Below are 13,031 nucleotides of genomic sequence, written 5' to 3' on the forward strand. Positions count from 1 at the left end.
TCCACATACACAGTTAGCGGTAGCAAGACATCAGTTAGACAGCAGTCAGTTAGTAGTTAGACAGCAGGTTGTAAAAGTCGTACAGGTTCTGATGATAGAAGATTTACAAAAGCACATACGAAGGTTAATATATAACAAAAAATGGCATTGATAATGCACTTTAAAGGCAACATTGCTTTGATACCAATTATAACAATAAACAGATAGAATGTTAGCTTTGCCTGCTAGAAAGTTCTACATTGGACGACTTACTAAAGTATGACTTTTTTTTCTCATTTTGGACAACCTACACTATGACTTTTTTGTCTCATTTTGGACAACATACTAAACTGTGACTGTTTTGTCTCATTTTCATGTCTCACAGTGGGACAATGACAAAGACGTCCACATGTCTCACAGTGGGACAAAGACGTCCACGTGTTTAATGAACACAAACTCAGGATCATGTGATCAGGGTAAATCTTTTATTGTGGTTAAATATTTGATACATTTATATTTTAGTTTCACACAAACATGTTATTATTGTTGATATTATTATGAGAAAAAACTTAAGTTTATATTGTGAACACTTCAGATTCTAAAAACTCACAAAGACGTTGAAAAGAAAAAGATTTGCTTATATTTATTTTTTATTTAAATATTTTCACGTCAATCATAAACAAAGTAAATAAACAACCATGCTTTGTTTCAGTCACCTGACTGACAGACAGGAAGTGACGTCATCATCATGCTGTCTTGTTGTAGTCGTCCACTCCTGTGATCGTAGCTTTGCAGAAGAAACAGTCTTTGTTGTTCATCAGGTGTTGGTTGATACACGCTCTGAAACACAGGGTTGATCACATGTTTAACCCTACATCACCATGGCAACTGAAAAACCCACATCACCATGTTTGTCTGTGTGTGTGTGTGTGTGTGTGACTCACTTGCAGGACTTGTGTGAACAGGGTCTAAACACAGCACAGATGTTGTGTGCGTAGCAGATTGGACACAGGTCTTCTTCACTGGTCGGCTGAGAGAGAGAAGATGACATCATCAAGACATCATGTGACTTCATGGTTCATTGACAACATCTGCACCATGGATGTATTGTAAGAAGGGGATGTAGCTCCGCCCCTTTGGCTCAGTTGCTTCCTGGTTTATTTCCTGGTTGTGCGGCCCACAGAGCATGTCCAGTAGTGTAACTCCCATAATGCCTCTGGGCTCTGAACGACTTGCTCGGCGCATTCATGAACAGTGAAAGGCATGATGGGAGAACGCTGCTGACTTCATGAATACTGACGGATTTATAAATAAATGTAGTGAACAGTAAAGTGAAAGAATGAACTGAAACTAGTTTAAACATGAAGTGCTTTTATGATGATTAAAAAAAATGTTCCGTTTGAATTTAAACTTCACATTTCTTTTACAAATAAAGTAAATTTATCGTTCTAATTATAATTTATGGTTCAATAATAATCATAAACCAAACTAGTTTTAGAACTCCATTCTTTCACTCTATCAGTAACTTTATGAACAGATAGTGTAATTCATGTGTTCATCAATGAACACATGAACACAGCAGCTCGTTAATGCATCGATAATATGTTTAAAAATAAATGCTAATGAGCGACAAATAAATCACTAAAACCTGTTTTGTCCTTAAAAAAAGGTCAAAATCAAACTAACCCTGTCATCGCCTTCATTCACATTCTCATAAAGTGTTCACATCGTACACATTACACCTCTGTTGACCTCTGCTGATCTATGCTGATCTATGCTGACCTCTGCTGATCTATGCTAATCTATGCTGACCTCTGCCGACCTCTGCTGACCTCTGCTGATCTATGCTGACCTGCTGACCTCTGCTGACCTCTGCTGATCTATGTTGACCTCTGAGGGGATGACAGGTGAATGTGTCCTTGTCTCATCAATAATGGACGTGGTCTCAGTGTTGCAGTGGACGGAGGATCAGGCGTGTCTGTGGGCTGCTGTGGGTGGGGTCTGTAGTACTCACAGCTGTGCAGGCTGCAGCCTGTTTAGATTCTTCAGTGAGAAACAGCAACATGAGCTCCACCTTGTTTTTCTCATGGTCACTGATGTAGTCAGTGTCTGTGGACACAGAGACATGGACATGTTAGTGATGTCCCCTGTCTTCATTGTCTCACCTGCTAGTGAAGCTCTGAGCTACATTCACTCACTCACTCACAGGACAATACAACAACAGGAAATGACATCACCACCACAGTTGTTACACTAACCAATCACTGTCTGACTTTACCTCCTAGTCTGTCTGTCTGTGGGTCTGTCTGTCTGTGTCTCTGTCTGTCTGTGTCTCTGTCAGTCCACTAACAGCTCAGGCTGGGGTTGTACCACTCCACTGAAACATGATCTGTCTGCAGGGTAAATGGAAAGACTAATCGAAAGCCATCAAGAGAGAGAGACAGAGACAGACAAAGAGAGGGACAGACGAGAGAGACAGACAGAGAGAGAGACAGACAGAGAGAGGGAGAGAGAGAGAGAGAGACAGACAGAGAGAGGGAGAGAGAGAGAGAGACAGAGAGACAGACAGAGAGAGAGAGAGAGAGAGAGACAGACGGAGAGAGAGAGACAGATGGAGAGAGAGACAGAGGTTTCACACTGAGAAGCTTTTAGAGGATGTTTGCAGCTGACGCTGCTCATTTCCTCTCAACACTGACTTTAGTCTGAGACGAAGAGGAAGAGGAGGAAGAGGAGGAAGAGGCTGCCAGCAGAGACACAAGAAAAGAACATATTTACAGACATGTTTTTACTGTGTCTCAGCAGCAGGAGGCGCTGAGACACAGTCAGCTCTGACTATCAGTGTAAAAACACACACACGAATCCTCTGATGATGCTGTGTGAGGTGGTCATGGAAACATTTTGTCCCCTGTTGTCGTGGCAACAGGGGAGGATGCTGTAGTGGCAGCTCAACTCCTGATCTCTCTCACACACACACACACACACACGTGCACAGACACACACAGACAATACACACGTGTGGTCACATTTCTTACTCACACGTGTGCAGGGAGAAGTGTTTACGCTCTGACGAGCCGGCGTTTCCTGGGCTTACAGGAAGGGGAGGAGCCACGGACGAAACCACCGCTCCAACTACAGGACAGGCAGTGGAGGAGGAGCTGAAGGAAGGCTCCGCCCCCTCTCCTAACAGGTACTGGATGGAGTGGAGCTGGAAGCACGGATCAGACAGAAGGACGGAGGCGGCCCGAGACGTCCTGGGGGAGGGGCCAAAAAAAACATGTCATTAACGGTCAGTAGATGGTTAGTAGAAGGTCAGTAGTCGGTCAGTACCAGTTGGTCCAGAGAAACTAACGCAGTGACATTTCCCTCTGACCTTATCATAACCGCCATGACACCTCACACTGAGAGCGCTGCTCCCTAAAGCTACGGTAACAGGGCGAGTGACAACCTGTGTGTCTCCTTTCATTAAAGACTGGAGTGTCTCTGACAACCAGGACAGCATGAGAAGAAGACACTACCGGAGGACAAAAGGGGACAATAGACACAAGGGTCCAGTCAATAACAAGATTTAAAGCTGCTACACGTTAAAATTAACAGGTCAATAATAATTATTTAGGCCAATGAGTTAAGAGAGTATGTTAGAGGGTATGTGTGTGTGTGTGTGTGTGTGTGTGAGAGAGAGAGACATGAGTGAGTATGTGTGTGTGTGAGTCACATAAATCGACACAGAAAAGTGAGAGTAGCAGTGAAGGAGAAGAGGAGAGAGACTGAGAGGAAAGAAGAAGAGGGATAATCTGGAGTGGAGGAGGGAGGAGAGAAGGAGGGGGAGGAGCTGGGAAAGCACCAGAAGCGACAGATGCTGCTCAGAACTGAGAGGAGAAGAGGAGGAGGCAGCAGCTCAGCTCCTCACCCTCATCTGGACCTGAACTTTCCTCCTCGTGTTTAGGTTTCATTGTCTGCTGAGGACAGAGAGACAGACAAGGAGAGAGAGACAGAGACGAGGAGAGACCGAGAGAGAGAGAGACAGAGAGAGAGAGACAGAGAGAAAGAGAAAGAGACTGAGACAGAAACAGAGAGAGAGGGACAGGAGAGAGAGAGACAGAAACAGAGAGAGAGAAACAGAGAGAGAGAGACAGAAACAGAGAGAGAGAGAGAGAGAGAGAGAGAGAGAGGATGTGACGTTTGTGATTTCACAGTCGTCCTCCCACTGCTGAAAACCATCAGAGAGACGAGTGTGTGTGTGTGTGTGTGTGTGTGTGTGCTGGACGATACATGGATTTATTTCTTTGAGGATCTGAACTGTGGACGTTAAACAGCTGACTCACACAAAAAAACAAGAGAAGCTACAACTGAGTCACGGCTGCTGAGTGAAGACAGGAAGTGTGAAACCACCTGGACACAAAGTCCTCCACACGTCCAAGAGACGGATGAGGACAGTGTCAGAGCTGCAGGTTCTAGGATGGGACAAACAACAGGAAGCTTCTTCACCTCCTCTGGTTTCAGCCGCTCACCTGGACTCCATCACTGCTGATGTTTGTGTCCTGTTTCTGACTTCATTCTCATCTTTGACACAGAAAAACATCTACATCACAATGAAGGATGAGAAACAGGAAGTGAGGGGACATCTGCAGCGGTCCTTCTGAAGGAGCAGAGGACACTCGTGTCCACATCCTGCCACTGGCATCAAGGATGAATGTTGGCAGTAGAGCTGGTTTCCTACAGGGTGTGGTGGCAGTGCCCCCATTATGGTGGTCCGTCCCAATGTTGATTTGTCTCCAGCTGCTTCAGTCGGACACCGTCCACACCACCGCATGTCCGTCCCAGGCCTCGTCCCAAACAAACAGATGTCTCTGTGCCTCAGACATTGTCAGCTGCGCTGCCCTGGGTCTGGAGTGGGTCCCCGGTGAAATGCCTGTCTCTGCAGTCACTCTGGACCTCAGCCACAACCGCATCAGTCAGCTGAAGGGCGGGGCCTTCAGAGGACTTTCTCGACTAGAGACGATACGATTGGCTCACAACCGCCTGACCACCGTTCACCCCGGGGCATTTCAGAACACCTCCGGGCCTCAGCTCCGCCACCTGGATCTGTCATCCAATCAGCTGCGTGTTGTGGAGCATCACTATTTCCTGGAGCTGCCTGGATTAGAGGAGCTGCTGCTGTTCAACAACAGGATCGTGCAGGTGGAGAGTCAAGCTCTGTCTGGACTGAGAAACCTGCAGAGAGCGTACCTGAGCCACAACCGGCTCACTCACTTTCCCTTCTTCTCCATCCAAGAGCAGAGCCACCCTCACCTGACCATGTTGGACCTGTCCTCAAACCGCCTGCTCAAGCTGCCTCTGGAGGACATATCAAACCTGCCTCAGCTGGTCCAGAGAGGACTCTACCTTCACAACAACTCTCTGGAGTGTGAATGTTCCATGTTCAGACTGTTCCGGCACTGGGAGCAGCAGGGATTTGTGTCGGTCAGGCACTTCAGACACGAGCACACCTGTCGGGTCTATGGTTTACAGAAAGCCACGGTGCGCTTCTTCCAACACGATCGCTACTTTAAAAAATGTAACCTGAGTGCGGCGAGTACAGCGCTCGGCCAGCAGAGGACGCACAGCGTCTCAGTGAAGGAGGGGAAGGCAGCGCTGCTGCACTGTGTCACCGCCCTCAGCGGCCACAGTCTGACCTTTCTCTGGGTGTCGCCAAACCAGGAGTATGTGGCACCGCCGGGGAACAATGGCTCTTTGAAGATGTTCACCAACGGCAGCCTGGAGATCGTGGAGGCACGTGTGGAGGACGCCGGGGTGTACTGGTGCATGGCACTGGACCAGCAGCAGCAACGCAACCAGACCAGTGAGGTCAACGTGACAGTAGCACAGCGCCACCATGAGTCCCACCAGTTCAACACCGGGTTCACCACACTGCTGGGCTGCGTGGTCAGTCTGCTGCTCATCCTCATGTACCTCTACCTGACGCCGTGCCGCTGCTCTCACTGTGCCAAGGCCACACCCACTGCCAGCACAGAAAATGAGGCCGGAGCAGGAAGTGCCAAATCCTCCATCCTCACCCCGAACCCACCCGCGACGACCGAGGGCCCGGGACACAAGGTCAGTACCAACAAGCATGTGGTGTTTCTGGAGCCAATCAGAGAGCAGCAGAATGGCAAACTGAGGGCAGGGCCCGGTTCTGGGGCAGAGCAAGGACACGTGGGGCATGGCTTACCACTAGAGGCGGAGTAACAACAGAAGCTCCATGACCAGAAGGCAGGAGGGCCGGCCTCCTTCACGAACGTGTTCTCAGACACGCCTATCATGTTGCCATAGAAACAGGAAAGACAGACTGACACCCTTGTTACTCATTTAACTCCACCTCCTCCTAAACACCACCCCCTCCCCTTGTCCCGCCCCTCCCACCTGATGACCCAGGTCTGCACACCAAACCACAGCCACGAACCGCTGCACTGTGACAGGGCGGACAGACGGGGGGCGGTGCTTAGCAGAGAAAAAACAGACCAAAGATACAGAGCCCCACCTCCAGGTCTGTGGAGGAGCTGTTAGCATGGACTGCTACTGAAACCTGACACACAGCGCTATCCCTTTAAAGCACGGCTTACACCTTTAACACTTAAACGCTGCGCTCACAAAAACACAGAAGAGGCTTTGATGTTAGCACTGTTAGCACCATGTCATGTGACGTCTGGCGGAGAAATGTTCAGAGTAAGGACAAACCAATCAAATCCTGCTATGCAAATATTCCAGCACAGACACTAGCTCCTCCTCCACCCTGATCACATGATTTGAGTTCTCAGACAAGAATTTTCTTTTTCTTTTCAACAGCACAAGCCAAAGCTAACGCTTTAGCAACATTAGCAACTCAAACATGCTGGTGCATTCACAACAAACACAAACTTCATATCATCACGTAGCTTTGGTCGCGCAGGTTTAAATGTTCGAGTCAGTGAGGCTAGCTGCTACCTTCTGCGAGGCTACCTTGTGCGTCTGCATGTGTGCGTGTGCAGCATAACAATGCCTTTAAGTCTCAGAGAAAATCTTTTGTAGCTTTTCAGCGTCTCCTGTTGTTTTTGTCATGTTTTAGATTTAGAGCAAAAATAGAAAGTGTTTTTAAAGATGCCTTTGATCACCCCCCCCCCCACCGCGCGCGAACTTAGACATGTATCAGTCAGAACAGACGTCAAGCTTCAGGAAACAAAGTTATAAATAAAGAAATAAAGCATCAAACTCACTGACGTTGACTTTGTTACAGAGTTAAAACACACACTGTTCCTTTAAATACATGTTAATATCTTCACTGTCCTCACCACTGTCCACCTCACTGTGGGACAGACACACTCAGATAATAAAGATTTTGTCTCAGCTGCTGAAACGATGACGTGTTGTTTTTAGAAATGTAAAGATAATGGTGCAAAGCTCCGCCCACATCTGTGACTGTGTCTCATATTACACACACACACACACACACACAGGGGCAGAGTCCACATTAAATATTAATAGAATTTTCCCACAGTGTTCATCTGTGTGTGTGTCTCTCTGTGTGTATCTCTTTGTCTCTGTGTGTGTGTCTCTCTGTCTGTGTGTGTGTGTCTGTCTGTCTCTGTCTGTCTCTGTGTGTGTGTCTCTTTGTCTGTGTGTGTCTCTGTCTGTCTCTGTCCGTGTGTGTGTGTGTGTGTGTGTCTCACAGAAGACACAGGAATGTCTTCAGGGATGAGACACACATTCAGCACAGCTGATTTCACGTCCTTCACAATGATCCAGCAAACGACAACGATAAGAATAGAGCATCATGGGGCGGTGCACGCTGCTGTGCACGCTGCTGTGCTCCTGCTGCGCTCTGGAGCGGACCTGTGCGTCCTCCGTCCCTTGGGGGGGGCATGGTGGGGGGCACGCGGGGGGGCGCCTTGCTTTGGGGACCCTTGGGGTGGGAGATGGGGTGGAGCGTGGGCCTGGTCTGGACTGTTCCTGGGCTGTGGGCGGGGCCGGGGTCTGAGGATTGCTGCCGTCAGTAATGCCGTGATGGCCTGGGTGTGGGTCCTGCCTCGTCGGGGCTGGTGTGCTCACCGGGGTCCTACCTTCTGGTCGGGTGTGGGGGTATCTGGTCCTCCGCCCCGGCGGCGCTCATGGGATGCCATGGCGTGTCCCTGGCCTGGACGGGTTGCTCCCTTCTTGGCCGGGGGTGAGTGGGAATGGGGCATATGGCCCTGCCAGTCAGGAAGCTGGCAACCTACTTGGGGGGGCACTCTTGCCCACCCCCTACGCTCCCCCCCACCGCAGATGATACATCTAAACACACACATCTAGGGCACCGGGGGGGTGTGGCTGAGATGGTGGGGAGTCGTTCCCCCGATGATCTGCCACTCTTCCCCTAATTTTATCGCATGTTAGACATTAGGGCCTGGTGGGCGAGAGACACGTCGACGGCTCCACTGTCTGCCAACAGTGGGACGCCCGTGCCACATCTCCCTCCGCCATTTTAACTACACCCCAGATACCAACATACATCGTATCACACACCACACACATGCACACACCTCCAAATCAATCACCGGTGGGCTGGGGTGGGGGGGGTGGTCGTGGGTGCACTCCTGAGCGCTCGATTCCTGCCCACCCCCTGGCCGTGTTGGGACTGGCGGTCTGGGTGGGGGCAGCAGTGGTGGCCATGAGGCGTCGCTGGACGTGGGGGATCGGGTCCCCTGCGCTCGGTCTGGGGGGTGTCCGGGAGGCATGGTTGTGGCTCATCATGACGCACCTCCCTGAAGGTGCTGTGGTGGGCGGCAGTCTGCCTACCCGGCGGGGGTCGTCGGCGGGCGCAGATGCTCCTGGATGTTGGGGGACCCCTCTCCGGGGCACCGCGGGGTTGGGCGCGGCGGGTCCTTGGACCACTGGCCCTGCCTCTACCTGGGGGGTCTGGACCGGCTCGGGAGTCTGCCTCTCTTCCGTCTCTGGGGGCCCCCTTGGCTGGTGGCCCTACGTGGGCCTCCGCCTGTCCCTCCCTGGGCTGGGGGGCGTGTGGTCGGCTTCTGGGGGGCGGTGGGGGTGGCAGTGGTGGGTATCTGGCCGTGCCTCCCTGGTGGGCGGTCTGGGGGGGCTCTGCTCCCCCCGGTGGTGGGCTGGCCCTGCCCTTGGGCGCTGGCGGGCTCTGGGTGCGGAGACCCTGGGCCTCTGCGGCCTGCCTGGGTGTGGGGTGGTTCGGCCTCTGTCCGTGGTCTTGTCGCCGTCGGCCCCCTCGGGTCGACCTTGGGTGGGGGGGGGGCTTTCCCCCCGCATTCATCCGACGGGCCCCCTGCGGGACGGATGCGTTGCTATCCTGGGAGTGGTGGCTGTGGGCCTCTCCTGTCCGGTACGGCTACTGGGCGCCTGGATGATTTTCGGCCCGTCGCTGGGGACGGGCCGGACATTGGCACGGTCCCCCACCCCAATTCCAATCATACCTAATGACAACCCCTGCACATATACACTGATATGCACGATCACACACACACACACACTAACACGCTAAGATATAACTGTTGTAAGCCCGGACATACTCTCTTGATGTGGTCGTTAACAATTACTATATAAACTGTATCTGAAAGTATGTTCTGTATACGCTAAATAATTTCAACTGTTTAATGTTATTAACCTGTTACTAACACACTAATGTCACCCTTAAGTTGCCTAGGTTCTGTCTTATCAGGTATGTTCTGTCTACTTTATATAATTTCAATTTAATGGTACTAACCCATGTATTATACTGTTGTCCACCTTGCTCTCCCTCTCTCTCACTCTCGATCTCCTTCTCTCTTCTTTTTTCTCCCTCTCTCTCTCGCTCTCTCTCTCTCTCTCACTCCCCCTCCCTTCCTCCTCCCCGCTCACTCCCCATCCCCTTGTCAGTCCACTCCCTGTCCCCCTGTCCGGTCCGGCTGCCCGCAACACATAATCATAAAACGAATAAATAAAAATACTGCAGTTATGAGTATCCCAGACTCGTCCTGCACATATCAAATCTGTCCGACACCAAAAGGCATGCAGTCAATCATATTACATGTCCTGGGTACTGACAGGACAGGTTAAAAAAAAAAGAATAGAGCATCATAATGGCCACACACACACATACATACGCACACACAAACTCACCCCTGTCTGTCTCCGTCCACCAGGACCCGAACCAGGATTCCTGTCACAGCAACAAGGATGGGGTAGTGATCGACACTCTCCAGACCTGAGACACACACACACACACAGGGGATTAATACTGATTGACTGATGTGTATGTGTATGTGTGTGTGCGTGTGCGTGCGTGCGTGTGTGTGTGTGTACCTGGCAGTCTTAAGTTGACCACACGGTCAAACAGGTTCTTCTCAGCTGTGACTCTGTTCAGAACTTGGTTTAACAGCTGAAACCAAACAAAACACATTTATTTTAATGATCATGACAACATGTCACTGTTGCTATGATTACAACACTAATGCATCCTCTAAAATGAGCCCTATTTTACTTAAAAAACTGAAAAGGTTGTGTTTTGTTGTCAGTGTGGGCGGAGCCGTGTGCCTTTACCTGAGCTAATCGTCGGAGGAGCAGCTCAGCTGAGGGGCGGGACCAGTCCAGGAAGATCTCAGGTACCAGAGTGACGGTCATCTCCAGAACGCGAAGCAGACTGACGGACAAGTCAAAGCAGGTCGCACACACCTGCAACAAAGTTTCACACACTGATGATGTCATCACCATGATGTCACACAACAAAACACAACCTTCCACTCAGATGTGATTTTCTTTGTGAAGATGAAATAGATTTTACCTTCAACTGTCGAGCGTTGACAAAGTTTCTCTCTGGACGCTCTGCAGCCTGCTGGATCTGACACAGCAAAGAATGTGACAAACACGTGACAAACACGAGACAAACACGTGACAAACACGTGACATACTCTTATTTGTACCCAAATGTTTAAATGCACTTATTGTAAGTCGCTTTGGATAAAAGTGTCTGCTAAATAACATGGAATGTAATAACATACACGTGACATACACGTAACAAACACGTGACAAAATGGGTGTGTGCTATCAGGGGCATTTTAACACCTTAACCGCGTCGCCTACGCTGCATAAAGACTGAAAAACATGCATGTGATACACGTTCATACAGACACGCGTGTTGCGAGTACGCCAAATGAAGGGTGACAAGTGTCATGCCACATGATCGACTCATAGTATTTAATATATTTTATAGTATTTAACTTAATATGGTTTATTATTTATTTTTATTAAAATAAAATTATTTATTTTAAATAATTATTTAATTAATTATTAATTAAATATTTTTAATTATTTTAATTATTTATTTATTTATTTACGGAATAATTTCAGCTACTTAAAAATAAAAATATCCTGACAGTTCTGATGGGGCTTGGGATTCATTTATAAGTTCTGCTTTCTTCTAAACAATCCCTTATGAACCTGAGACTGTAACAGCTGATCTGCAGAATCATTGTCAGGTCCTGATGATCCAGTGTACCTCGTGTGTAAATGCACACAGCCTCTTCCTCAGTTTGGCACCTGAGCAATGGTACAGTCCCCGATATACCTCAACATCCCGTTATAGGCGTGGACACGCTATAGGCGTTAACGTGTGTGTCACTATTGTACTAAAGCCAACACTTCAGACGCCTTAACATGTGCACGTCTGACTGAAATAGTCTAAACTGTCACATCGCTCATCGAAGCGAAGCAGCTGTTCAACTCAAAATTTGTCAAAAGTAATTATTTGTACATTGAGACGAGCGTGCGCACAGGTGTCTGCTGTGTTCACGAATGACCCCTCGCTGTTTGATTTCCACAAACACTACACAGTGTGTGTCTGTACGCTCATGTAGAATTGTACTTAACAGTCACGCATGGTCTTCATGTCATGTATTTGAGGCGTAGTTCACCGTCACGCACCGTCACGTAGGCGTATGTGCAACAACGTGCGTGCAGCCTACATGACGCCCGTCTGTCCATTGAAAGTGAATGAATTTAAACGTTAGAGGTTTGATGTCATCGCAGAGACGCTGTACACACGTTTTAATTATAGTGTGGTGGCATTAAATGCCCCCCATAGTGCGTGTGTGTGTGTGTGCGCGTACCTCTTGGATCATGCCTATAAACTCAGAAAAAGCCCAGTTGAGTTGGTTGAGGACGCTGTTGAGGAAAGACGCAGCCATGTCTTTGTCTGTGCTCAGCAGCTCCGCCATGTGTCTCTGCAGCAGGACTGACGGACACGGCTCTACACCAATCAGAGGACAGAAGACAGGTCAACACACAGCACAGACATGCCCATCAGTCGGTACAGGACAGTGGGACAGTCCAGACACATTAAAGGGACAATTCAGGTATCAAAGTACGGTTGACTGAGGTGTGAGCGCCCCCTGCTGGCAGGGACACAGGAGGAGTGTGTGTGTGTGTGATGGGAACAGGAGGGGGCGGGACTGCAGCAGGTGAAGGTGGGACATGTCCACGTCCCGTGACTTACTCTGAAAACTAGCATCGGACAGATCTCCTGAGAGGCATGCAAACAAGAGCAACCCACCGTCGCCATGCAGACGAGCGTGTGATGTCATTAAAGTACGTACTCTGAAGACTGGGCAGGTTCACGTCCTCAGGTTTGGTTTTCAGCAGGTGAGGAAGACGAGTGTATCTGTAACCAAAGCCACACCCCTAAAGAGAGACAGACAGACAGACAGACACACATACACACACAGACATTATCACGTGTATTTAGTGATGAAAATGTTGGTCCAGTTAAATCTTAGGTCTGTGTGTGTGTGTGTGTGTGTGTCTCACCCTCCACAGCCGGACCAGGATCCAGTTGGTCTGGGCCCAGGGTCTCTGTTCATAGGGAGCGAGCAGGTTCCTCATCATGGCCACGCGTCTGAAATCATACGTGTAAATAAAGTTGTTTCAGTATTACAGACTTTTATTTTGAAACCCGGTGGGCTGTGTTTTAGTACGGATGAACAGAACCAATGACTTTTATGTTGAAAACTGTGAGATGTGAGTCCACATTAGTCCATTTCCTGTGTAAACTCCTGGAGTCC

At 49.2% G+C, this 13,031-nt stretch overlaps 2 protein-coding genes across 2 annotated transcripts in view; one reads left to right on the plus strand and one right to left on the minus strand.

Annotated features, from left to right (window-relative positions):
* Window positions 1-442: 442 nt before the first annotated feature.
* Window positions 443-13,031, minus strand: part of LOC122767969 (E3 ubiquitin-protein ligase RNF123) — a 31,153-nt gene continuing 18,564 nt past the window's right edge. The window contains exons 30-40 of the mRNA XM_044023547.1: window positions 12,778-12,865; window positions 12,567-12,651; window positions 12,081-12,220; window positions 10,757-10,813; window positions 10,516-10,647; window positions 10,279-10,354; window positions 10,096-10,180; window positions 3,016-3,230; window positions 1,994-2,088; window positions 924-1,009; window positions 443-819 (exon numbers count right to left, since the gene is read on the minus strand). Coding sequence (XP_043879482.1) covers window positions 726-819; window positions 924-1,009; window positions 1,994-2,088; window positions 3,016-3,230; window positions 10,096-10,180; window positions 10,279-10,354; window positions 10,516-10,647; window positions 10,757-10,813; window positions 12,081-12,220; window positions 12,567-12,651; window positions 12,778-12,865 — 1,153 coding nt within the window. The 3' untranslated portion in view covers window positions 443-725. The remainder of the gene's footprint in view (window positions 820-923; window positions 1,010-1,993; window positions 2,089-3,015; window positions 3,231-10,095; window positions 10,181-10,278; window positions 10,355-10,515; window positions 10,648-10,756; window positions 10,814-12,080; window positions 12,221-12,566; window positions 12,652-12,777; window positions 12,866-13,031) is intronic.
* On the plus strand, window positions 4,589-6,658 carry LOC122767970 (amphoterin-induced protein 3-like). Its single transcript, XM_044023548.1, has one exon. The coding sequence runs from the start codon at window positions 4,666-4,668 to the stop codon at window positions 6,202-6,204; it is 1,539 nt and encodes a 512-aa protein (XP_043879483.1). The 5' UTR covers window positions 4,589-4,665; the 3' UTR covers window positions 6,205-6,658.

The sequence above is a fragment of the Solea senegalensis genome, linkage group LG4 (assembly GCF_019176455.1).
Source record: "Solea senegalensis isolate Sse05_10M linkage group LG4, IFAPA_SoseM_1, whole genome shotgun sequence".
In the NCBI taxonomy this organism is placed as follows: Eukaryota; Metazoa; Chordata; class Actinopteri; order Pleuronectiformes; family Soleidae; genus Solea; species Solea senegalensis.

Excerpts from the sequence above, each read along its gene's own strand:
- LOC122767970 (XM_044023548.1), top strand. The coding sequence starts at position 4,666 with ATGAATGTTGGCAGTAGAGCTGGTTTCCTACAGGGTGTGGTGGCAGTG.